At 52.9% G+C, this 26,125-nt stretch overlaps 1 protein-coding gene across 2 annotated transcripts in view; it reads left to right on the top strand.

Moving 5' to 3' along the window:
• Window positions 1-11,423, top strand: part of PBX1 (PBX homeobox 1) — a 129,080-nt gene extending 117,657 nt beyond the window's left edge. For both annotated transcript variants that reach the window (XM_064427598.1, XM_064427597.1), the window contains 2 exons: window positions 771-860; window positions 7,621-11,423. In XM_064427598.1, the coding sequence (XP_064283668.1) occupies window positions 771-817 (47 nt within the window). In that variant the 3' untranslated portion in view covers window positions 818-860; window positions 7,621-11,423. The remainder of the gene's footprint in view (window positions 1-770; window positions 861-7,620) is intronic.
• The last annotated feature ends 14,702 nt before the right edge of the window (window positions 11,424-26,125 follow it).

Raw genomic sequence — 26,125 nt, 5'->3', positions numbered from 1 at the left:
TCCGATGTCCAGATGTGCCACGAGTCCCCTCTCTGGCATCTAAGGCTCTGTTCTGTGCTGAGAGACGACAGCCACTCTGACACTTCTGCATTGGGCAAGGAGAACTCTCTAAAGCTGAGGCTGCTCCCCTGTGGGGCTGGACGTGGAGCAGCCATCATCCATGGGCGGTGAGACGTGCTCACCACATGTGCCACTGCTGGGGCCAGGCTGGGGGTGTGAGGGAGAGGAACGGGGCACCCAGAGGAGAGCTGCTGGTGCCTTTGCCATGGTAGGTATATTTCCTTTCTGGGCCCTCCACAGTGGAGGCGCTCAGGCAGCTCCAAAGATCTCCTTCTGCTGCCGTGAGCAGTGCTTGGGGTCAGGGGTGGAAGGGGTAGGGGTAGGAAGGTGGGTCCTTGAGCACGGTGGTGGAGATGGCTGCAGCGATGTGCTCCAGGAGATGCCACCCCACACTGGTCATGCTGTTCTCCCTCCCCACGCTTTTTGTCAAAGGACATGGGACCAAGGAGAGTGTCACAGGGCTGCTGGGGCGGGCAGGGGATGGTGAGGGAGGCAGGAGAGGTCCTCTGGCTCATTTCTCTCCACAAGACCAACTGCGGCTCTCTGGTCCCTCTTCGAATGTACACCTTCATTTTTATTACGATGATGACCGTGATCGTTGTTATTCCTGTTTGTTTGCTTTTATCTTGCCAAAGATGAACGGAAGCAGCTTTGGCCACTAACCTTTCCTTCCCTCTAATTTGTGTCTTTGTTGTTGTTGGTCTGTTTAGGTGGATACCCTTCGCCATGTTATCAGCCAGACAGGAGGATACAGTGACGGACTCGCGGCAAGTCAGATGTATAGTCCGCAGGGCATCAGTGTAAGGAAAAAAAACAGGCTTGGGTTGTTCTGGTCTTTTGGGTTGGGTTTTTTTTTCATTTCTCTTCTCTCACTACCAATTATTTCAAAGCCATAGGGCTCAGAATGCCACTTAGTAGGACTTGTCTTTGCTTTTACGGTCACCTAGTTTATTGCCTCAGTATCGGTCACGCCAGCGGCGGAGCTTTGCCCACAACAAAAGTGGCAAAGCCGGGGCAGGCTGCGCGCAGGCAGCTGGCGTCTCGGACTGTCACAGCCCATCAGCGTTCGCCCGGCACCTGCGGCCACGCGCGCTCGGCCCAGAGGAGCTGCTAAACAGGTGACACCTCCCGTAACCATGGTGGGGACTGTCACCGCAAACGCCCCAGCTCCATCCTGGTGGCACCATCCCGGGTGGTTAAAAATAACCCATCCCTGGCCAGGGCCCGAGAGCGCGGCGGCGAGGCGGGGTTGGCGGCGATGGCGGTTGCGAATAAAAGGAGGAAAAATACCCACAAAGCCAACCAACGTCAACCCAAGAAAACCTCGCCCAAGCGGGCTGGGGGAGGATGAGAGGGGGAGGGCAGTCTCTGGAGCATCTTCTCCTTGTTCTTGGGTGCGCTGGCGGGTTCTGACTAGCATGAAAATTCGTAGCGACAAGCTGTGTCGCACAGGGGGAAATCGATCAGACACACACAAGGAGAACCCAGTGTAGATTCGGGACAGCAATCCAACTTCATTTCTCAGATCAATCGTCCACCATCTCAGCAGCAGTGACAGCAAGCTGGGAGAGGAGGGCAGCCTGGAAAAGGAGGCTGTGAGCGTTGACTGGGTGGTGGCAGTGGTTTCTGGGGTGGCACAGAGAGGAGGCAGCTGGCCCTGGACATGGGGACGCTGATGGGTGAGACAGGGTGGTCTTGAGCTGGTCAGAAAGGTGATGATCCTCTGGGTGGGATGGTGGTCCTGCAGCCGAACCCCTGCACGGTGCCATCACCAGCCAGTCCCATCACTCCCCAGTCCACAGGGCCATTTGTCACCTGGCGTGTGACCATCTGGCAGGACGGCCACCACCAGCATGCAGAGAGGGCACAGGGAGAGGAGAGTCCTGGGACGGGGGGCTCTGCTCCCCTCTCCTGCAGGCACTGGGGCTTGGTGGGCGGCTTGACGTCAGGAGGCAGAGGCAGGGAGGATTTGTGAAGTAATGTAATTGAACATGTGCAGATAATTATGTCTCATTACATAAGCCCCTTGCAAAAACGGCACTTGGAAATGCCACATGAAAGAGCCTATCGTTCCGCATTAATTTCTCCGTGTGCTGAATTTATTCCCTTTCTGGCTTTTTAATACTTGGAGAGTAAATGAATCGCAGGCTGATCATGATAAGAGATGATACTTTTGTATAAATTAAAATACCCCCAAGGAAGGAGGCTGAGCTGATTACAGTTGCAGTTGGCTTGGAAAATAACAGTGGGCTGGGTTAAGCCAAAATTTGGGGGGGAGAGTTGCTGGTGGGGATTATGAGGCAGGGAGGGGGTGACTGGGAAGAGAAGGAGAGAGCGAAAACTCAAAAGCTGAATAGGATGAGGAGAGCTGGGCTGGTGTTTCTGGCTGTGGCTCTCTGTGGGAGAACCAATATTCCCATGAGTAGCAATGAGAATTGGTGAACTGAGAGTGGCAGGGGCTTGGTGGTTCCCTCTGTGCATCCCAAACAGGGACCTGGCATGTTTGGCATCCCATGTCTTCTCAAGCTGGTTTTCAGGGAGGGCAGGAGCCCAAACTGACCCATTTTAGATGTTGTCAAGAAAGGGGCAGGTTGGCAAAGGGACTGCACCATGTGGGTGACTCCTCACTTCCCCACAAAGCTGTGGTAGGCATGGGGAATGAGGCAGGGCTGAGCAGACAGTTTAGGAAGCACCTTCTGGATTGCCTGTTTGCTCCCCCTGTATCCCAGCCAGTGTGCTCCAGCCTGATTGTCACTTAATGTCCTCCCATCCATTGAGGTCCCTTGATAGATGCCAGTTTGTCCACCCTGAGGTGTGGCTGCCCTTTTGGAAGCATTGGTGCTGGGGAACTCCTCGGTGCAGGCAGGGTGACTGTCTCCAACAGGCAGGGCTTCCCTGCCTTTCCCTGATCCCTTCCATGCCGAGGAGGGGCGGAATGCAGAGCAGAGCTGATTGTGACACTGAAAGCTGCCGTCCCCACATCACCCGAGCGTCCCCGTGAGCTGCTGGAAGGAGATGAGCCGAAACCTAGTCAAGAGCCCTGTCACAATGATGTCTGCACGGGGCTGAGGTTAAGTCATCCCTGGAGCCCGTCAGCACCGGGAAGTCAGCGGCAGGTTGCCCAGCTCCACTGCTGGAAACCTTGGCAGGAGAGACAGCGCTCGGGGTTTGCTTTCCTTGATGGAGGATGAATTTTTAAGTGCGTGTAAGTCGTGACAGCTGAGAAGAGGGATCTACCCACAGCCCGGTTCCCTGCGAGGCTCTGCTGCTGTGGCTGACAGGCTGCTCCGCAGGGCAGGAAGGGCTGGAGTCGGTTCTGCATCGTTAGCAGGATAATGGGCAGTGTCCCAGCCGTGGCCAGGCTGTGACCCACAGCTGAGGCACAGGAGAACAGAGGCTTTCCTTCCCAGCACCCATCCCAGCAAGGCATGGGGACAGCAGAAGGGTGGTGGAGAGGAGCTGTCCTGTGGATACCCAGCCTTGGGTCACACTGAGAAGAAGCAGGGACCTCCCCTCCTTTCAGGAGGTTTGGGGTGCGAGCCACCCCTTTTGGCAGACTTTGAGGCTGTAGGGTTTTGCACCATGAGGTGAGAGTTGTTAAATGTCTGGGATGACTGGACAGTGTTTGTTCATGGGGGTCCACATGTGTATCCAGGAAGTCCCCCAAGACCAGGGATTTCAAAACATTTAGAAAGCCCAGTTCTGTTGGGTTCTGTAGAAGTTGGATGTTTATTGCCACAGTCCTCTGGAGGGTCCTACCCCAAAACATCACCTTTCCTGCCGCTGCCCTATGGCTGTAAATCCACCAAGTGTTCTACTTCCCCCTTATGCTAATGAATGAGTGAACTATAGTAATCTTAAAGCCTTTTCAGAAATTTGGGTTTGGACTTAATTTAATTTACAGACAATTTAAATGTGTAAAATGATGAGCTGTTCTTAAAGTTCATCAGAGAGTGAAGGTTTTGATTTAAAATTGTGCAGACCTGTGCCTGTTCACAGAGCAGCGTGTGTGTGACCTGGATGGTGGTGGCCAGTGACAGGGTGTGACAGGGAGTTTTGGGTCCACTCTTGTCAGCAAGGATTGGTACAGGAAGAAGCTGAGACCTGCTTACTTGACCTGAGATCTTTGGTTCTAAAAAGTTGAGCCTTGGGGAAGAAAGTTGTTGCTCTGTTCCTCAGCCAGCTGCAGTTCACCATCATGGTCAAGTTTTGGTTCATGGTCCTGACCACCAGCTGGGGTATGGAAGTTGGTGTGGCAGGGTTTCAGTGCACAGGCTCCATCCATCAGGTGTGTTCTGATAGCCAGGGATGCCTGGGGAAGGGATGTCCTGACCAGGATGGATTCTCTTGTGTGTGATAGGACCTTCAGTGCATATTGTAAGGAGGCCCTGGTAGAAGCTCTGAAAAGCTCAGAGGTCTGAAAGAGCACTGAGGCTGCTCTGCCAGACTGGCTGGTAACTGGTGTCTTTGGAAGCTGACCTGACACCCTGTGCCATTGTTGGTGGGACAAGGATTTGGTCACAGGAGGTGGGGTGCTGAGACAGCCTCTGTGCTAAGCAGGAGGAGTCTTTAAAAACTGGCAGAAAGTCATCTCCCACGTAGGAGGCCCGGGCAGGGAGCCAGCTAGACTTGCTGGAGGTGACAGAAATGCTGAGACCTGTGGAATTGGGTATCAAAACCAGTTGCTTCAGCAGTCTTCCACTGGGGCTTCATATTTGGACAGTCACCAAGGCTTTGCCTGTGCTTTGGCACCAGAAGGTGACGTCTGAAGAGGTGTCTGGAGACCACTGCTCTGTCTTTGGCATCTGCCCCTCCTGAAGAAGTCACAGCCACGTGCAGGGGCTCTGCAAGGAGCAGTGGCCTCCTCAAAAGACTCCCTTGTCTTTGAGGGTGATCCGAACTGATTTACTGCAGTCAAACCCCAGGGGATCTCCTTGCTTGGAAGAAGTAGAGCTGTCTGGGTGGAACTGGGTGAATCCCGCATGTGGCTTGGTCCGTGCAGCAATGGAGTGACCTCCAGGATGAGTGGGGATGGTGCCTGCATGCCCTCTGCCTGGGGAAGGATGCAGCCTCCTCAGGGAGGACTTTTCCTTACCAAAGGATGGTGTCAAGATGTCACAGCCAACCTTGGGTCCTCCTTTCTATCACAGCCTTCCCAGGCCACACTGGCTTCTCCCCAGCATCCCCTTGACTACCCACTGGATGCCACCACGCTTGTGTTCAGCCACACAAACTCCTGAAGCACAGGAAGGCTCATTCCCATTCTGCAGCACCTTCCAAGGATTTTGGGTGCGGAACGCGAAGCCGCCGCTCGATTGCTCCTGTGGCTGGCAGGCAAAAGCCTCTCTATAAATAGTTGAGCACAATAGGGCCAGAGCCCTGCTCCATCCCCGCCGCTCTCCCCCCTCCTGCTCGCCGTAACGACCCTGCAAACACTAAATGGCATCTGAGTGCATTAAGCAGCAAACTCTCCGGTGACATAGCAATTACGGCTCTGAAATAGATTTGGTGCGTCACGCAAGATAAGGGTTTTGAAAGTTTCTGTTGTGATTATAGCTTGTAACTCCAACAAATAACAGGCTTGGTAATAAGAGGCTGCCAGCACAGCTATTGTGGTTCTCTCTCACTGATGGCACGTAAATTGCTATTAATGTCCTAAGTGTACTTGAATATGCCAGTCTCGGGGCGGCGGAGTTGGCTCTGTGTCTCTCTTTACGCGGCCTGTCATTGTCGGGCTGATAATCTACAGTAATTGCTGCCTCTTGCAGCAGTCCAAGATGTGTAAGGGTGGATATTGCCTCTTGGGGAGCGCAGGGATGGGGGGTCAGGGCCTGGCTCTGGGTGGGAGCTGGTGGGGGCAGTGGGCATGGGGTGCACGGGGCTGGCGATGCTCGTGCATCGTCGGGTGTCACATTTGCACCCGAGGTGGAGCAGGGTGGGGTTTGCCAACCTGTGAGCGAGCTGGGGTTGTGATTCCTGCTTCCCTTGCTGCTATGCACGTATGCAAGAGCACACGGGCACAGCAAGGGGTGCACACACACCTCTTGTCTTGTTTGCTTTGGGAGGTGGCGTGACTCCTCGAATGTGGGTTCTCCTGCCTGTCAGCTCTTTGCTCCCATCACAGCAGCCTCTCAGGCAGGCAGGAGCTGGGCAGCAGCACCTCAGAGATGCCTTAAGGAGCTGGAACAGAGGCTAGATGGAGTTAAGAGGAATCAAGTGGATGTTTATTGAAGTGCCTTCAAAGGCCACACCCTGGCCACAGCCGTGGCTCTGCCCTGATGGTTCCAAGGTGGAAGCAATAGAGGGCTTGGTCATAAGATCTCACATTTTTATAAGTTTTAGTCCATTTGCATCTAGGAGTTAACTGTCCAATTAATAGCTTCAAATGATGACATTTCATCCTCCTTGCTTGCTTGCCTGCCCTCCTCTTCTCACGTTGTTTATGCTTTGGGCCTGAAGTTTGAAGAGGCTTTCCTTGGGTCTCCAGCTAGAACAGGATTGTTTTGTCTTCACCACCCTGTGAAATGATCCCAGTAACAGTTAAAATGAAGCTAAAAGCTGCACACCAAAACAGAACAGAAACACTTAAATCCTGAGGTATCACCGGGGTGAGGAGTTTCCCTGCCCTCAGCCCTCTGGGGTGTGCAGGGTCCCAGCTGGAGGGCCAGCCCTGGATGATGCAGCACCAGTGGGACAGGCAGCCGGGGTGGGCAGAGCAGCCCGGGCGTGTCTAAAGCAGGACAGCGACTGCTGCCAACTGGAGCCTGGGCACTGCTTGGGCAGGATTAATTTGCCAAGCACTGAATCAATGTCAGAGCAAGCGGAGGAGGTTGGGTGCGACATCTGCTCCTCTCTGAAGGGGATGGCAGCAGCACAGGAGCAGCTTCTGTGCGCTGCCGGCTCCTGCCCACGGCAGCCGGGGCCCTCCGGTACTCAGCTCTGGAGCGCCTGGAGAATTTGGCTCTGCATCTGTTTTTAGGAGAAAAAACAAGTTGTCTGCCATGGTTTGCTGCATGAACCCTCAGATGGGATATAGTGTTGGCATCTCTGTTGAGCTGTGGCTCGGTTTCCCTCGATGAGGAGGGGATGTGGAGCTTTTCTGGGGGACACAGCACAGCTCAGCAGTTCCACGGGATCCATTGCTTGTTCTGCATATTCACAGCACTTGGGTTCAGGTAGCATTCAGGATGCTGGTTCTGGAGTGTTTGCTATTTTCTTTCTTCCATATGAGGAAGAGCTATAATCAGGGGTTAAAAAACCCCAAACAGTCAGGGGTTAAAAAACCCCAAAAAACCAGAGCTTGGGGCTCTGGTTGGGATGGAGTTTCCGTGAGCGCTTGCAGTTGGTCAAAATCTGTCTTCATCAGAAATGTTTCTGCCTGTGATGGAGCCTGGTGGAGCCCTGTGGTCTGGGGTGGGACGGGGGAGTCAGAGGGGACATCTTTGCCTCCCACACCTGTCCCAGCTGAGGGAGAAGGGGGCGCATCTGAGGTGGATGGGTGCCAGGTTGCTTGTGCCTTGCCATGGCGTGACTGATGTCTGTGTGTGTCCCTTCCTTCAGGCTAATGGAGGGTGGCAAGACGCTACTACCCCATCGTCGGTGACCTCCCCCACAGAAGGCCCTGGCAGCGTTCACTCTGATACCTCCAACTGATCTCCCAGCAAATTGCATCCCTGGCTGAGCCGGCCCCGGCGGGGGCGGGAGAGGAGGGGCCTCTCCTAACACCGCAGCAGTCAGACTGGAGGTGAACCCAATCAGCACACACAAGAAGACTCCTTCTCTTCTCTTCGTCGGGATGCTTTTTTCAGCCAATCTGGACACTTCTTTATACTCTCTTCCCTTTCTTTTCTGGGTAGAAGCCGCTCTCCCCCTCCCTGCCGCCGCCACAACACCGCTCCCTTCCCCTCCCCGCTTCCCCCCCAAGGTAGAAGGATTTTAAGGAGGAAAAGCAAAAATCCACCACCACACAAACCAAGCCCAGAGCAACGTACAGCCTCATGCTGGGTGTCTTTCTGAGGAGCTACAAATGTACCTCAGTCACGTCTCGCTCCCTCGCTAGCAGGCAGCCCCTGCCCCCCTTCCTTTCACGCTACCTCTCCGTAGGGAATTGCCACCGTAGGGAATCTGCTCCTGCCTCATCTCCACAGCCTCCCTCACTCAGCCCTGCCCCGGTGAGCTGTCCCTCGGCTGCTGCAGGGACAGGGCAGGTGGCACAGCCCCCGTGCACGTGGAAGGAGGCAGCGTGCTCCCCCTCGCTTCCAAAAGGTACCGTTCCCATTGCCAGCCCTGGGGAAACTTCCCAGTGCCAGCCCTACCCGGCCAAGCATCCCTGCTGCTGCCTGCTGTGATCTGGATGAGCTGTGGAACCCTGCTGTCCTGCCTGCCTGTTGCTGGAGGGGAGAAGAGGAGGGAAGGAAGGGAGGCAGAGGCAGGTGAGAAATGGCCGTCGCTGCTAACACGTCCCTGGAGCTGTGTGGGGTCAGGCTGCTGGGACACAGCACCTGGAGATCCTGGTGCTGCAGTTCTCATGCTGAGGGCAGTGCCACGGGGTGTTGGCTCCTTTTCCAGGGGCAGATGGGTTTTCCAGTTCAGGCAGGACCCACAGAGGTTTGTGCCACCCCCTGTTCCCAAAGCCCTGCCAAGCCAGCGGTGAGGGATGGGCAGCAGAATGCCAGGGGCTGGAAGTGCTGGGGCGAGTGTTTCGGGTGCTTTTGGTAGCTCTTCACACCACAGGTTTGCTCTGTGGCTGCCCCACTGGGGGATGTCTCTGTGCTGGAGCTGCTGGTGTGACCCCAGGAGTTACCTGGGCAGTGGCCATGGAAGGACTCACGGGGCTTTGTGCCCAGCTTTTCTGGCCCACTGTTAGGACAAGCAGTGATGGCTGGCAAGCAAGGCTTCATCCTGCCCCTTCAGGCTGGTGCTGAGAGGATGTGGCTTTCGTGGAAGAGCAGGAAGAGGCAGCACCAGTTTCCCTGGGCAGCGGGCTGAGCTTCGTGCCAGGGTGGGACTTCTGGCCATCGGTTCCTTCAGTGGGCACGAGGAGGCTGAGCCAGCCTGCATCAAGACCCTGGGTGTGCTGGGGACTGGTGTGGGTGCAGGATGTCTGGCACCTCGTGATGGATCCCAGGATCCCCTGGGATCAACACCTCACGCTGTTGAATGTCCGTGCCCACCCTGCTTGTGCTGGTCTCAAGGTGGGAAGTGCCAGCGTGGAGCAGCATTAAACAGAAACCATTTAAAATCAGAGCTCTGCCAAAAATACTTCCACCCTTCTGCTGGAAAAAATAACAGTCCCTGGCCTGCAGGGCACAGTGGTGGTGTGGCTGCAGCCCCAGCACGCTGTCACCTTGCAGCACAGGGGTGTCGTGTGTCCAGCAGTGACACTTCTGCTCCTTTGGCATCCGTGCCAGGAGTGGGGACCCTGTGGCAGAGCAGGATGTCACTTGAGGGGCCCAGGGCTGCCTCCCAGCTGTGTGCTCAGAGCATGGAGAAGGTTGTTTTCCTGCAAGGACAGTCAGGAGGTGCCGCCCACCTTCCCCAGCTCTGCGCCTTCCCACTTTCCTCCTCGTCTTCCCGTGGCCTCCCTCAGCGCTGCCTTTGTCCACTTCCAGCTAATTTTACACAAACCTGTTCTGGCAGGGCGTTCCAGGGACACAGGACTGGCTCAGGCCTCTCCTGCTGGAGCCAGCCCGCGCTGGGGCTGCCCCCTGCCCTGTGCCCCCTGCCCTGTGGGCTGCCCCTCGCTCCTCCACGGTACTTTGCAAATCCCCTCCTGGGTTCCCCAGTTGGTCCCTCCAGTTTGTGTTGGCATAGCTGCTTGCTTGCCTTTTTCTTTGCTTTTTCTTTTTTTTTTTAATTTTTGAGTTTTGTTTCTCCTCCCCATTCTCCTCCCCTGCTCCAGCCCTGAGTGTTGTGGGGTTTTTTTTCTTCTTTTTTTTTTTTTTTATTATTATTTCTCTTTTCTGCCCAGAAAAACCTGACTTCGATACCAAAAAAAAAACAAAACAAAACAAAAAAAAAAAACACAAAAAAAACACAAACAAAAAAAAAACCTGCAGAAACTCAAAAAAAATAAAAATGAAAAAAAAAATCACAAAAAAAAACTCGACGATTCTTTCAGCTTTATTAACATTTTCCATTGTTTCTTGCGATTTGTGTCTCGTTCTTTGTAGTATTGATGATAACGAACATTTGATAATGAATGTTCTTGTATATTCAGATAAAGGAGAAAAAAAAAACCAAAAACGCAGCCGGAATTTAATAGTGTTTATAATAAAAGAATAAAAAATGACCCTCTTAGCACGCAAAATGGAACAGGGGGAAGGTCCCACCCCTGTTCTTTCTGTGGCAACAAGCGCTTCATTCCTGTATAGTTTATAACATCAAACTACCTACATTCATCCTCCTTTCTTTTGTTTGTTTGTTTTTTCCCATGGTTTGGTTTTTTTTTCCATTTTCTCGCATTTGTGAATTAGTTCAAGAATGCTAGAAAAGTGTAGAGTTGTGCACACTCATTTCTTCTTACACAATGTTTAAAAAGTGACGGTAATTCATTTTGTAAAACTTTAAAAAGAAAAAAATGGTTGGAATAGTGAGCATTAATAGGTACAGTCTAACACTTTATGTTTCTTAACGTTGAGACCCAGAAATGAACCTTTTTTGTTGGGGTTTTTTTTTTAATTTTTGCCTTGTTTGGGATGGGGGGGAGGGGGCTTTGATGATGATGATGATGATGATGATGCTGAGTTTATTTTGACCTGTCTGAGACTATGGCCTTGCCACCTCCCCTGCGCTTTTGTGACCAGAGTGATGTGAAAAGTGCTGGTGGTGTTTTTGGGGGAGGCATTTCTCCCCGTTGCTGTCAGATCCCAGCTCCAGGAGCTCCTGGTGTGGCTGCTCTGGGGCTGAGCAGTGGGATGTCACCTCTGAAAGGGATGGAATTCCCAGGGGTTTTGGGGGGGAGGTGGGGGGGGATCAAGCCCTGAGCTCCTATGGGTCTTCTCTCTGGGGGTGTTGCTGAGCTGCCTGGAAGTGAGGAAAGGGCAGGAATCCTTCCCAGAACGTGTGGATGGTTCGTTCTCCTCCCTGAATCCCCGTGTCCCCAAACCCAGGGATTCAGGGTAAGGAACGTTCCAGCCTCACCTTGCCTGGACCTTGCTGGAGGTGAGGGCTCAGAGCCCTGGCTGCAGCAGCTGAGCTGGGACAGGGGTGGCACGTGGCCACAATGTCCCAAATCCAGCCCCAATGTCCCAAATCCAGCCCCAAATCCCAGAGGCTGCAGAGTTGGTTCAAGGGGAAGCCCTGAGGAAGGTGCTGGTTGGCATCGCTTCAGTTTTCTCCTAAAACCTCCTCCCAAAACAAAACCCCTGAGCTTTTCACATCACTGCCCAGTTTAGGGTTTGGGGTGTTCCTTTAAATCCCAAAGTTTCCTGGAGACCTTTTGTTTTCGTACACCTTTATATTATTATTATTTTATTATTATTAAGAGGATGTAAATCAGACATTGCCTGGGGGGTTGGTTTTGTCAGTTTGCTTTTTTTGTTCTTGCAAAGCCCTTTCTTGTCCCTTGTAAAGGTGATCCACTTCGGAGTTGCTTTTTCTTTTCTATTTTTTTTTCTCCCCATCTTTTTTGTTTCTCTTCCTAATGGATTCCAAATATTAAAAAGAAAAAAAAATTAAAAAAAAATAAAACTCCTTAAAGAAAAAAAGGGAAAAAAAAAAAGACTCTCTGTTCCAACCTGGTTTTGAAACTTTTTTGCTTCTGTAAAGAAAAAAAAGGCCTCTGTCTTTCTGATCCCAATTGAAACTTTTATGTTCTATGACGATACTAACAAGGTGTAGGTTTTACAGTTTCCTGATTTGTACTGGTAATGCATATTCCAAATAAATAGTTTCTTTTGTTGCAAAAAAAAAAAAAATCAAAAAAAACCAAAACCCTGAAACCAAACCTGGTGTATTTTTTGGGGAGGAAAAAGAAGAAAACAAGATACCCTGGGGGTTTCCCCAGGAGGTGCAGGAAGGGTTTGGGGTGCAGAGGTGGGGGTGAACAAAGGCAGTAAATACCCTGATGCTGGGGTGGTGTGAGCCAGAGGGATGTGATTTGGGATTCTGCCTGAGGCGCTGCATCCCTGGTGCCTGCCCCCTGTGCCTCAGTTTCCCTGGGCATAAGGAGGCGAGTTCTCCTGGACACATGGACTTGCCAAAAAAAACCAAACTAAACCAAACCAAATCACATCAAACCAAAGGGGAAAAAAAAAAAAGCCCCCCCAAAAAACCAAAAACCACATCCAAACAAAACAAAACAAAACAAAACAAAAAAAATCTGCTTTTTTGGACTTGTTAAGTGCACTGCTTTCCAAAACAAGCTGGAAATGGGATTTTCTTTATCACACCAAGGTCTAGGGCAGGGATGGGGAGCAGAGGAAGGCTTGATAGCCTCTCTTGTTTTCCTGGGGTGGGGGGGGTTATTTAAAAAAAACACTGAAAAAAATACTGAAAACATTTCTGGGAAGAAAAAGAAATAATTTTAAATTTAAACATAATTCATCATTTTAGAAAGAGACCGTGCATAGGATGAAAACCAGGACAGCTCTGCCTTGTCCGCAGAGATTTGAAATGAAATGGGGTGGCCGTGATTCTGTGCCAATAAAAACACCTCGGGCACCCCGGGATGAATCCCCCGGGATGAATCCCCCGGGAAGGCAGCGCGGGGATGCTGGAGCTGCCGCCCCGCTCCCCCATGGATTTCTTGTCAATGATTATTCCATCTCCAGCCTGACCTTTCTCTTCTAAATAACACGGCAGTATCAGGCCGGGCCAGCCTCCAGCTCCGGCTGCAAATTAAGTGTATCACTCTCCGGCAGAGCCCCCCGAGCTGCCCGCCCCGGGAATTATCTCCCTCTCCTAATTCCAGTTTAAATATCAGCCTGCTCCCAGCTGTTCCCGGCTCAGCCCGGCTCCAAACAGGGAAATGTTAAGCCTCGCCGGGCCCCGCTTGCGGGATGGCCCCGGGGATGATTTTGGGGTTCTGCCACGCGTCCTTTGGGGAGCAGGGAGGGTTTTGGCCGCTCTCTGCCCAAAACAGGCTGGTCTGATGTGGGAAAGGGCACTCGGAGCCTTCCTCCCGCTGCTCCCCCTCGCTGGCCGCTCGTGGATGAAAGGGGAACCCACAAAAGCCAAACTGGATTATTTGGTTCTTCCTCGCCATCTCCATCCCTCTCCCTGCATCCCTTCTCCCCCTGCCACTCACTGATCTCTAGGATTTTTTAATTTTATTTTTCACCCTCTGTTTCCCAAGTTCAGCAAACCCCGAGGTGCAGCTCCTGCACTTTCCCATTCCACGTTGCAATATTTCAGACCAAAAATCACAGGGGAAAAGGCACGGCATGCAGCGAGCCCCTGCAATTCCCACAGCAGAAGCTTCAAAAGGCTTTTTGGTGAGCAGACAGCGGTGCTTTGGTGGCAAACAGCCCGGGCTGGCGACCCACACCCACGTTATTAATAATCCTTCCCTCCTGAGCCAGGGGCTGGGAGGTGTTAAAGTTACAGTTCGCAGTAAAGCCCCGTCTCCCGGCAGGAGAATTTAATATACGGCAGAAGTTTCCCCTATAAAAAGGCAGGGTTATGTTTTCCTCCAGTTCACCGGGAGTCTATAACTTACGACCTCCATAAATGTGAGTGGGTCTCACAAGTCAGCCCATCAGTCTTTGGAGTAATTCTGCTTTGTAGTAAAATATTTTATTGTGCCTCGGATGCAGGCAGCCCGCCCTGCCCTGCTCGGGGTGGGTGGCTGTCCCCACGTCCCTCCTGTGCCAGCACCGTGGGGACGGGCTGGAGGGCCTAAAAAAATAAAATTCAATTTTAAAAATGTAATAAAATAGAATGAAATTAAGTAAAATTACAACGCAGTAAAAGAAAAGAATAAAAAGATAATATGAGACAAAAAAAATACAGGTAAAATAAAATGAATATAAGATAAATTTAAATTAAAATAAACCCAAACCAAAATAATAACATTTGAATGGAAATGAATAGAAATGAATAGAAATGAATAGAATAGAAATGAATGGAATATAAATGAATGGAATAGATATGAATAGAATAGAATAAAATGGAATGGAATGGAATGGAATGGAATAGAATAGAATAGAATAGAATAGAATAGAATAGAATAGAATAGAATAGAATAGAATAGAATAGAATAGAATAGAATAGTAGAAACAAAATATCCTGGCCCCCGGGCATGAGCTATTGAGAATGTGCGCTGCACCTTTTAATTATTGCTAATGAGGTAGAGTTTTAATCGCTTTACGGGGGAATTGTGGCATCTCTGTGTGTGCTGGCAGCGCCGGGGGTTGCGTGGCAAGAGGGAACGCAGCGGTGTGGGGGGGGCTCGAGGATGGGAGAGGATAAAACCCAGAGGAGGGGGCAGATGGATGGCACAAAGGCAAGGCTGGACCGAGCTGAAGGAAAAATATATTTAAAAAAAAAAAAAAAAAAAAAAAAGAGGAAAAGAAATTTTCGAAATGAATGTCATCACTGTCTTACCAGCTCTCCCACTCTCTGGACCACCAAACCCCTGTGTTCAGCCCCAATCCCGTTGCCTGCAGCCATCGCTGACCCCAGGCAGGGCAGCTGAGGGGCGCGGGGAGGGCCCAGGTAATTAAAAATGCAAATGAGCGCTGGGGCCGCACGGCTGCCCGCGCCTTCGGAAGGTGCAAATTAGGAGAGGGGCTCAGCGGCTGCCCCGGGCTGGGGATTTCCTCTGCTCCCAGGAACCCCCCGAGCAGAGAAAGGGGCCAGGAAAAACGATGGGAGGAAAGGAAGATCATTTTAAAAGAAAAGAAAGAAGTTTTCCCTGATTTTTGTTGTGTTGGGTTTTTTTTTTTTTTTTCCCTTTGTTTTCTTCCCAGCGTTTTGTGGGGAAGATGATTCTTTAGAATGCAAAGGGAAGAGAGATAATCAGAAGCAAATAGTCCCTAAAACAAATTGCACAGGAGCTAAATCAGCCCAGCCCCCTGCCACAGATAGCTCAGCCCTGCTCCGCGCCGGCTTGGTGCCACTGCCCCGAAAATTCAGTGTACGCCTGGAAAACACGGCAAAAATCCCATCTACAACGCGCCCGGCACGGAGAACAAAGTCAGGACGGTGGCTTTGGGGTGGGCCGTGTCCACACAGGACCCCAAACTGAAGCTGATCTCCCCCAAAACCAGGCGGGTTTTGCCCCATTCTCGTGGTTTTGGGGGCAGTTTTGTCCGATTCTCGTGGTTTTGGGGGCAGTTTGGCAGCGGTGACAGCGCCAGCGATTCTCGCACTCGCTGACTCAGCTCCAGCACAGCTCCCTTGTCCTGCTGCTAATTAGGCTCCAGCCTCTCATCTCGTTAATAAGCTTCCAGTTCATTTGCATACAAAAAAAAAAAAAAAAAAAAAAGCCGGGGCGGCGGGGGGAGAATGAAAGCAAGCAGCTCGTTTTACCTTCAACATGTGGCTAATGCTTATTAAAATATTTAACCTTTTATTACGGCACAGAAGCATCTGTTCCAGCAGATCCCGGGGCTTTTCCTGCCTGCCAGCCTCTCCCAGGACACCTTATGGAGGGTCCCCACCCCTGCAAGCCCCCGGGGCCTTGGGGAAATGCGGCAAAACACCGGGAATTTCAGCTCCTCGGGGCTGTGTCTGTGGTTTGCAGCATTTCCAAAGCCTGGTTGGGGTATGAAGTGTGTAAATCCCACGGAGCAGCCCCAAAACCCGTTTTCTGCAGATGTTTCATGGAACACCTTCCCCAGCTAAACATGAATGGCTCTGCTAGCGAGCCCCTGCTCCTGCCCACACCCCTCTCCTATAAAAATCCCCTCTCTGAGATGCCCCCGCTGAGACCTCTCCTTTTGAGGGCACTCCTCTCCTCCCGAGACCCTCTCTCTATCAAAACCCACCTCTAGCAAGACTCTTCCCCTCCTACTGAGACGCCTCTTTCCTACTGAAACCCCCCCTTTCCTCTTGAAACCCCTCTCTTTCCTATTGAAACCCCCCTATTTCCTAGTGAAACCCCCCTCTTTCCTACTGAAACCCCCCCTCTTTCCTATTGAAACCCCCCCTTTCTTATTGAAACCCCTCTCTTTCCTATTTGAAACCCCTCTCTTTCCTATTGAAACTCGTATTTCCTATTGAAACCCCCCCTATTTCCTATTGAAACCCCTCTGAACTTCTGTTAAAAGACATTTAAGTATTTGTACACCCATAATGAACAAGAATATTCTTGCAAACACGTTCCTTTCCCGTACTTTGAGGAAAGTCAGAGGTTCAAAATTGATCCTGCAAAAAAAAAATTGATCCTGAGTGGTTGAACTCATCCGATTTATTTTGCTGAAATTTGCTATATTGAAATTCGAGTTCTTTCCTATTGAACCCCCCCTTCTATCAAGATCTCCCTCTCTTATTGAGATTTCCCCATCCCCTGTCAAGTCTCCCTCCCTCTCCTGGCGAGTCCCCTCCTCTCCATCCCTCCGGGGCTGCCTTTGGGATGATCCCGGCCCGGCAGGGCTGAGCCGTGCTGCAGGTGGAGCTGCTGTCCCAGCTGTGCCACGCAGGTTAATTGATGGCAATTAATGAACCTGGGGCTGAGAGGTTTTGTGAGGGCTGCCTGGGGTGGGCATGGAGAGCTCCCAGCTGCCCCTGGCCGAGAGGGGGGCTCTGATAAATCAAACCTGCTGTGCTGAAGGGCTGGCAGTGCCCAGCTGTGAGCCCTGGACCCAACAGCAGGCACAGCCAGAACCCTCTCTGTGATGGGTTCATGCACATCTGCACAGGTTTGGGTCTGTGAGCCCATGGGATCTCTGCGGCTGAGGCCAAGGGATGAGTTTGTGCTTGGAAATGCAGGAGGAAAACACTGGAGTAGCAGAAGCAGCTCTGGGTGCTGAGCGTGGCCAGTGCCAGCAGTGCAGGGGTGCCAGTCCCAGTGTCACCCTCGGGGGCCACGCATGTCACAGCAGCTGTGGGACAAGCCCTGCTGCAGCCTGCAGAGGAAGGATTTGATGGAAGGGACACAGTGGCCTTGGGAAGGCTGTGGGTGAGCGTTTTTGGTCAGGGACAGGCACAATCTGCACCTCAGATCACCCCAGCCTGGTTCCTCCGCCCCCTCTTTGCAGGCAGTGCTGGTGGCACTGAGAGACAATGTCCCCGTGTGTCCCAGGCAGGCATCTGCCATCCCCCTCTGGATGTCACAGCTCTGTTCTGATGCTTCCAACAGAGCCTGGGCTCACAAAGTGCTTCTGCAGCTCCTCCCCACCCGATCAGCAGACACTGCTCTGGGGTCACCCTCAGCTTGGTGGCACTTTCCTGGGGTCACCCTCAGCTTGGTGGCACTTTCCTGCATGGGACAACCCAGCCGTGCTGTCCCTCCCCACCCTCCCACCTTTGTACCTGTGTCTCCAGACACATTTTCCTCCCAACTGGAGGAAAAGGCATTCAAGGGGCTACCCTGGCTCAATGGAAAACAAAATAATTAAGCTTTTTTTTTTTTTTTTTTTTTTGCTTATTAGTGGAGACAGCCTTATTAGAGATACTTGGTGCTGGTGACATGTGTGTACTCTGCTCCCGTGGAAAAGTGCCTTGAAATAAATGGGTGTGCAGCTCAGCTGCTGCCATGCCTTTAACCAGCACTTCCCACACATTATACAAACTTAATTGGCTCTAAAGTCCTGCTTGTTTTTTTTGCTTTCTGACATCTACTGACACAAACAACCCCTCCCCTTCATTTACTCCTGGCCACTTTCTCCTCTCCAGCACTGTGGGGAGCTGAACACGGGGGTGATGAGGCTCCCCCACCCTTGCAGACACCCCCCAAGGTGGATTTGGGCCAGTTTAAACACAGGGAGCAGAAGTGGAGCTGGGAGGTCGTTTCTGCGTGTCTGCAGGTGGTTTCTCACCACAGCATGAGCATTCCCTGGAGAAGCTTCAGGCAGGACAAGGACAGCACCCTTGGGTCCCAGTGTTCCAGAGCTGCTGCTGCTGCTCATGTTGGTGCTTCAGGCTCCAGGGATGGCTCTTACCCTGAGTGACAGGAGGTTTTACACTGACAGAAGGTTTTGATTAAATATTAGGAATAAATATTAGGAAAAAGTGAGGGAGGGGAGGCCCTGGCACAGGTTGCCTGCAGAAGCTGCGGCTGCCCCATCCCTGGAAGTGTCCAAGGCCAAACTGGATGGGAATTGGAGCCAGCTGCTCTGGTGGAGGGTGTCCCTGCCCACGGGAGCGAATTGGAGCCAGGTGATCTTTAAGGTCCCTTCCATCCCAAGCCATTCCATGATTCCATGGCACAGCCACGGTCTCAGGCTGAGACCCCCCAGCTCAGCCCCCTGTGTCTTTAGTGCCATCACCACAGCCTCCATCCCGTTATTCCAAGCAGCTCCTTGCTGAGCTCTGGCTGCCAGGCAGGGCCTGGAAAACGCAGCTTTGCAGGGATGGATCCAAACTCCTGCACCAGGCTGGGCACTGGCACCTCCCAGCAGTTCCGCATCGCCTTTGTCTCCTTCCAGAGACCTGAAAGCTTGACATGCGCTGGGAGGAGAGAAATCCCACCCTGGCCAGGGGCTGCTGAGGAGACTTTGAAGCTGATAGCGGCTGAAGGCTTGCGGGGAGCATCCCGGAGGCTCCCGCTGCGCTGGCCAGGTGCAGGAGCGCCTGCGGGCGTACCTGTCTGCGGCGATCAGGGCTCCGGCCTGTCTGCTGCCGTCCTGTGAAGGTCACCCGGGTGTCCCTGGCCTCGGGCTCTCTCCCGGCTGTGCAGACGCTGCCTTTTGTCGGGAGGTAATAGCCGGTGTGTGACTGCAGCAATAACTCTTCTCGCTCGCCGCGCTCCCCGGCCGGCTCGGCTGCTCCAGCAGCCTGAGCATCCCACCGCTCCTGATGCTGCAGGGAGGGAGGAGATGTCCCGTCCCGCTGCAGCAGCTGGAAACTGGAGCCAAATGCCAGCCAGGACCACGCTGGCACCGCTGCACAGCAGAGGAACAGCCTGTGTCCTGCTGTGGCCCCGGGGACAGGGCACCTTGCACCGAGCCACCCTTGCAGTGGCACAGTCAGCAGAGGGGGGTGCTGGGGCCTGTGCTGTTGGCAGCACCCAAAAAAGCAACCCTGCAGTGCCAAACCACTTACCCTCTTGGACTGGTGGGGCTGGGGCCTCACCCAGCTCTTCCCTTCAGCTCTGGGGGGTGCCCAGAGCACCCTGGCCAGGGCAGGCGGGTGCAGCCACACCCAGGCACAGGTTGGCACCCCCGTGGCTGCACACCCAAGACTCTCACAGCCTGGTTGTTGCCTCCCTCTGGGGCAGGGCACTGCCCAGCCCAGCTGACACCCCCAGCCTGAGCCCCCCAACCCACGCCAGAGTAAATCTCCAAAGAAAACCCTCCGCAGGGCTTGTGGGATGGAGCAGCACCCTCAGCTCAGGGTGGTTTTGTGGGCACCAAGCCCCACGAGCGCTGCCACCACCCCCGTGCCGGGCACTGCCCCTGCCAGCCCCGGGACGGCCGCTCCCGCTGCCCTTTGATCCTCCCCGTCAGTGACAGCTCCCCCGAGGATGTTTTGTTGGCGGTGTCACCCCTGACCATTAGCTCTTCACGCATGACTATAACGTGACATCTCCGCTGCCAGCAGCCCGCCACTTCGGGGAGCAATTAAAGCCGAGTGAGTCACTGCAGCTCCGAGCACGCGTCCCCATCGCCCTCCCAGCCCCAGCCCCACACCCCGCCCCGTGCCCACCCTCCCCGGAATACCCTGTGCCCACCTCCTGGGTCCAGGCAGCCGCAGGGAAGGGCTGTGGGACGGGCCGGGTGGATTCGGGAGCCAGCCCCGGCAGAAGGTGACCGTGGGGTTTTCAGGGGCATCCCGAATGCTCTGTCCTTGGGAGCATCCCGTCCTGGTGGGCTTCATCGAGATATCCCCCGCTCCTGCGCCGTTATTGTTTTAAGAGCAGGGAGGCCCAGGCAGTGGGGCTTTTATGCGATTAGCTGCCGAGATGAGCGTTAATTAGTTTTCAATTTCCATAAAGTACCCCACTGACAGAAAGATTAGTTAAACCTGCTCACGGCTGCCGAGGATCACGGAGAAATTGGGAAGGGGTGGAGGAGGGGAGGCGGGAGGATGGAAAAGAGGGTCTGAGATACATCACTGAGCCTCGCAGGGATCGAGGAGGCAGCTGGACTCTGCTGGCTGCCCGTGACAAATATCAGGTGTATAGATATGTGATGAGTGGAGAAAGAAGATCCGGGGATATTTCTGGGGATATTTCTGGGGCCAGACCGCACAGAAAAGGTCAGGTCTCTGGGAGGAGAGACTGAGCCACCTCACCTGGCCACAGCACCCGCGGCAAACGCAGCCCTCGAGCTCTGGGGAAGGGGTAGGGGTGTTTTGATGCTTCCCCCTTTCCCAAAGCCCCCTCCAAAGCAGCACCCCCTGTGTGAGCCGGTGCATCCCGGGGGTGCTGCAGATCCGCCCCGTGACAGCGATGGAAGTGAATTGCAAATGACACTTCATTAACGCCTTGAATAAAGCTGTTTTCCCTCTTTTCTGCTACGCCCCAAAACCGCCGTGATCTCCTGCACAGAGTGCTCCTCAAACCCCAGCCGGGGGGCTCTTACAGGAGGGGGTTTGCGCATCGTGTTCCCTCCCCGTCACTTCCAGCTTTTGGGATGGAGACAAACAGAGGTGCGGATGCCCCAAAGAGGCACATCGCGCTCTGGAGCCAGGCAGAAGCATGCCTAAATATTTTTGTGGCGGGTCTGGGCTCCCAAAAGAGAGGGCAGGGCGGAGAGAGGGCAGGGCGGCAGGGCGGGTGCTGCCGGGGGGGCCCAGCCCGCGCTGGGTGCCGCAGCCCGAGCGGAGCGGGGACACGGCCGGGAGCGCAGCATCCCTGTCCCTGTCCCTGTCCCTGTCCCTGGCCGTGTCCCTGTCCCTGTCCCTGTCCCTGTCCCTGTCCCTGTCCCTGGCCGTGCCCAGCTGCCGCGCTGGGTGCAGGGCCGGGCAGTGCTGCCCTTGCAGAGCGCAGCTGTGCCCCTCGCCACGCCAGCTGCCCCCGCGGGCAGCGCTCCGCACCGCAGCATCCCGGCCCGCACCGCACCCCCGGCACCCCGCAAACACCGCGGCGGGGTCCCGCCGGTTTTGCCCAGGTTTCCCCCCGCGCAGGGACCCCAGTCCCTGACCCGGGAGGGCGAGGGGGGCCGGGGCTGCTGGCGGGGCGAGCGGCGCCCGCTGCCCGCTGCCGCTTTGACGTTATTCGGCTGGACAGAGGGATGTCTGCGCGAATCATTTTCAACGCTCTTCCATATTCATAATGGGCTAAATATAGGGGAGCAAAGTGGGACCTGGCGGGCAAAGCCCTCGCCGTGGTCAGAGCCGATGACTTCTCCGCCGAGATGAAATGCTGGCGTCAGCCCCGCCGCGCCCCGGGGCCGGGGGAGCCGCGCCCCGCCAGCCCCCACCACGGCCCGCTTGTGCAGCGGGGTTTTGGTTTGGTTGTGGGTTTTTGGTTTTTTTTTTTTTTTTCTTTTTTTTTTTTCTTTTTTTTTCTTTTTTTTTTTTCTTTTAGCTCCCCGTGGCCAAATTCAGAATCACGTTTCTGAGGCGGCGGAGCAGCCCGGGAGGGGCTCTGGCAGCCCTGGCACCCCCGGTCCTCTTCTTCGTTAAGCGAGAAGGTTAATGATTTCAATTAGGGAGGAGGCAAGGAGCTAAATGAGTAGAAATAAAGCTCTTTCTGAGCCGTGGCAGGGAATGGGCAGGAAGGAATGGGGGAAAAGAGGTTTATGGGGCCACAGAAAAATACCCACAGCAGCAGAAAGTGCTGCCTCCCCCACTGTGCCGGGTCCTTCACCAATCCCAGGCTGAAGTGCTTACAAAAAGTCGAAGTGGTGGCTTTTGCCTCCGCTCCTGACATCCCCCAAGGAATGAAGTCCCCATGAGTAGAGAGCCTGGCTCTCCTTCAGCCCTGGCAGAGCCCCATTGCTCGCTGGCTCCAGCAGTCCCCAGCCTGTGGCCAAAGCTGTCCTCAGCTTGATTAGCACCAAGAAAAAATACCATGGAAAGTTAGAACTAGCCCGATATTATGGGAAAAGGTAGAGGTTTCCTGAAGTTTCCCGGGGCCTTGGCAGCTGTAGTGAAACTGGCACTGAACACAGAAGAGACCGTGGGTGTCATCAAGTCTGGCAAACAGGATTTGCAATGGATAACTGCTAATAAAGTTTATTCTGCTGGTCCCCCTGACCGAGGTGTCCCTAGTGAGGGCTGGGAAGGTGAGCCAAGGCAGAGCATCCCAGGGAACTCTCATGGAAGGAACTGGGAGCTGCCCCTCCCTGATCCCCCCGTGCTGAACCCTGCCAGGTTTCCTGGCTCAGCTCCCAGCATGGGTTTGTCCCCACGAGCTGGTGACAGCTGTGGGGTGTGATGGCTCCTGGGGACAGTGGGAGGGCCCAGGCTGCAGCAGAGGTGTGTGCCTAAGTCCTGGGTAAAGTCACATTCCAGGGTATGACCAGGTTCAGTTCCTCCCCTGCTGTGAGTTTGCAATTCAGTGTGAGACAGGGTGAGAAAAGGAACGGAGGGGGTTGGTGTTCTGGGGCTTGAATTGACATATTTTGGGGCACCTGGTGTTCAAACAGCAGCGTGTCCCTTCCAGCACAAACAGAGCAGCTGCTGCACTGGGCTGGTGTTTAATGTGAGCAGTTTCACTGAATGCAAAGCAGAACAGGCACAGGAGGCTCTGTGTGTGTGTGCCCCGTGCCACAGCACAGAAACACAGGCACAAATGTTCAAACCTGCTAGAACCAGCCCCTCAGCCCAGCCAGAGGCTCAGCAGACACATCTGTTGGTGTCTCAGGGACCCCAGAGCATCCCTGCCCTCTCCAACCCGACCTGGACTCCCAGCAGGGGCTGGCTCCTGGTCTGGAGGTGAGGAAAAGCCGGGCTCATCCCAGCAGCAGGGATGGGAATGGTCCATGGGGCTGGCATTGGCCAGGGCTGCAGGATGCCAGTGTCAGGAGGATGATGGTGCTGCTCAGCTGCTGCAATGACAAGTCATGCCCTTGGCGTCCTCCAGGACATTTTCCCTTTGTGAGAAACTCAGCAGTATCTTTCCCCTGAAACAAATTAAAAAAAAAAAGTATTCAGTGAGTCATGGAAAAGGTAAGATAAAGTACAGCCCCCACACTTGAATAGATATGTGGCTATTTTAATAGATGAGGCAATAAATAAAACCTGGTAGAGATTTTTCAAGTTTTCATTCATTTTTGATAGAAAGAAATTACTCCTTTTCCTCCATAAATATGGAAAAAAGTTCTCAGTGGGGAGCTGGGAGCTCCCAGCACAATTTCCAGGTCTCCCAGTTTTACCCTAAGGCACCTTTTAAAGCCCCAGTTCTGGGAGCTGAGAGCTTGGGTGTCAGCAACCACAACAAAGTTTCCAGGAGCCAAGCACCCTAAAACCCCAGCCCTGGGAGGATTTATTTTAACTAGCTCAATTCACTTATGCCATGCAGTGTTTAAAAATCAGCATTTTAGGCTGATGCCCTGATCTCAGCAAGGCTGAGCTCAGCAGCATGGGGTTAAATGTCAAACACAGGGACATCTCCAGAGGCTCAGGTAAGGCTCTTCTCTTCTCTTCTCTTCTCTTCTCTTCTCTTCTCTTCTCTTCTCTTCTCTTCTCTTCTCTTCTCTTCTCTTCTCTTCTCTTCTCTTCTCTTCTCTTCTCTTCTCTTCTCTCTTCTCTCTTCTCTCTTCTCTCTTCTCTCTTCTCTCTTCTCTCTTCTCTCTTCTCTCTTCTCTCTTCTCTCTTCTCTCTTCTCTCTTCTCTCTTCTCTCTTCTCTCTTCTCTCTTCTCTCTTCTCTCTTCTCTCTTCTCTCTTCTCTCTTCTCTCTTCTCTCTCTTCTCTTTTTTCTCCTCCTCTTCCAGCAAGAACCATCTCAGGGCCAGCCACAGCACGGCAATTTGAGTCCCAAAACTCAGCCCTGGACCTCCCAAATGCCTTTGAGTTCACCTCTGAGATACATTTAGTAACTCGCCTTAATATTGATGCCCTCCACAGAGGGAAGGACTCGGCCTTGGCCAGCATAATTATGTGTTCAATATTAACAGTCTCCATCTGTCACAGCTCCTGGCGCCTGCCCCTCCTCACCCTGCAGGACTCAGCCACAGCTCCTGAGCTCTCCAGCCCCTGGAGAAGAAGCCAAGCTGGGTGTTGAGACCACCTCCAAGGAGTTTAGGGGTGAGCTGAAACAGCAGGAGGTGCCAGTCCTCACCCAGCAGTTCCTCTGCATCCATCAGTCTCTTCCTGCCTGGAGCACCAAGGCCTGGCCAAATTAGTGACCCTTGGTGGCCAGGTGACCTGACCAACGAGGATGATGCAGCAAAGGACCTGCAGCCACGGACCTGCACCAAGGGAAATACAGGCTGGATATTAGGAAGAAGTTTTTCACAGAAAGAGTGATAAAGTTCTGGAGTGGCTGCCCGGGGAGGTGGTGCAGTCACCATCCCTGGGGGTGTTTAACAAAGCCTGGATGTGGCACTGGGGGCCAGGGTTTAATTGAGGTGCTGGGGCTGGGTTGGACTCGATGATCTTTGAGGTCTCTTCCAGCCCAGTGATTCTGGGATTCTGTGAATATCTCACATGGCTTCAGGGAAATATCATCAGGAGCTCCTTGATGTGGCGTGCTGCAGGCTCAGGACACTTTTGTGGGCCTAGCCACAAACCCCAAATTTCTTCTTGCCCAATACCATGGGAAACTCATTTGTTTGGACACACACAGGTCCACATGCACAGACTGGGCAATGTGGAGGCCACAGAGAGGGGCTCAAGGGCTCTGTCTCCACCCCATGCATGAACCTCTCATGTCGATGTGTTTGTGGGTCCCAGGATGAGGGAAGAGATGAATCTGACTCCATATTTCTTAGAAGGCTGATATTATATTATATTATATTATATTATATTATATTATATTATATTATATTATATTATATTATATTATATTATATTATATTATATTATATTATATTATATTATATTATATTATATTATATTATATTATATTATATTTATTTTATTATATATGCTATACTATATACTAAAAGGAATAGAGAAAGGATTTCATCAGAAGATTAGGACAGAAATTAATAATAAAAACCCGTGACTGTTCAGAGCATTGACACAGCTGGACCATGATTGGTCATCAAGTAAAAACAACTCACGTGAGACCAATCAAAGATGCACAAAGATGTTGGTAAACAACCTCCAGAGCACATTCCACAGCCATCAGATTGTTATTGTCCACATTTCTTTTCTGAGGCTTCTCGGGAGAAAATCCTGGCAAAGGATTTTCATGAAACAGCAGAGTTACACTCTGGTGTCACGCAGAGCTGTGCAGTGGCCTTGTCCAGGGAAGTCACACCATCACCAGCAGCAGAGCACAGCCAGACTGGTGACAGGAGCATTCCCTCTGCCAGGACCCCCACCCACTGCAGGAACAGCAGCCTCTGGGAGGATGGCAAAGCAAAAAGGGCTTTTCTCGTTGGTCCTTTCTTCCATTAGGGCCTTTTCCTCTGGGTAAGCGTGAAGTCTGCCTCTTTCCTGGCTGTTATTAAAAGTCAGGGCTAAAATCCCTTTGGGAAAGGGGAAGGCAGATAATCCTCACTCCTTCTGACCTTCTTTCCCTTCTCGCTTTGCAGGCTTATTGCAGCTCCCTGGGAGTACCTGCTCTATTTGTTATGCTCCTTCTCCTCCAAAAAAGACCCTCAAAAACCACATTTGCACCGGGGATCAGCCAGAAGGGTCCCAGCAGCTGGACCAGCTGCCCCCCAAGCACCCCATCACCCACCCACTGGATGGTGGGGGTGCCTTAATAAACAAAAACTACAGATTCAGCTGGCAATGTGCATCTTAAACCTACTAGAAGGGCAAAAAAAGGAGGGGGAAAAAAAAGGAAAAAAATGTTTAAAAGGGCCTTAAACCACCAAACTGCCCTGCAGAATAAACAGCTCAGAGCAGTTCACCCAGAGCTGCACATCTCTGTCCCCAAGGCTGCAGCAGTGGCAG

This window comes from Passer domesticus, chromosome 7, assembly GCF_036417665.1.
Source record: "Passer domesticus isolate bPasDom1 chromosome 7, bPasDom1.hap1, whole genome shotgun sequence".
Lineage (NCBI taxonomy): Eukaryota > Metazoa > Chordata > Aves > Passeriformes > Passeridae > Passer > Passer domesticus.
The sequence above is the reverse complement of the archived record's forward strand: the minus strand, read 5'-3'. Positions and strand labels throughout refer to the sequence as shown.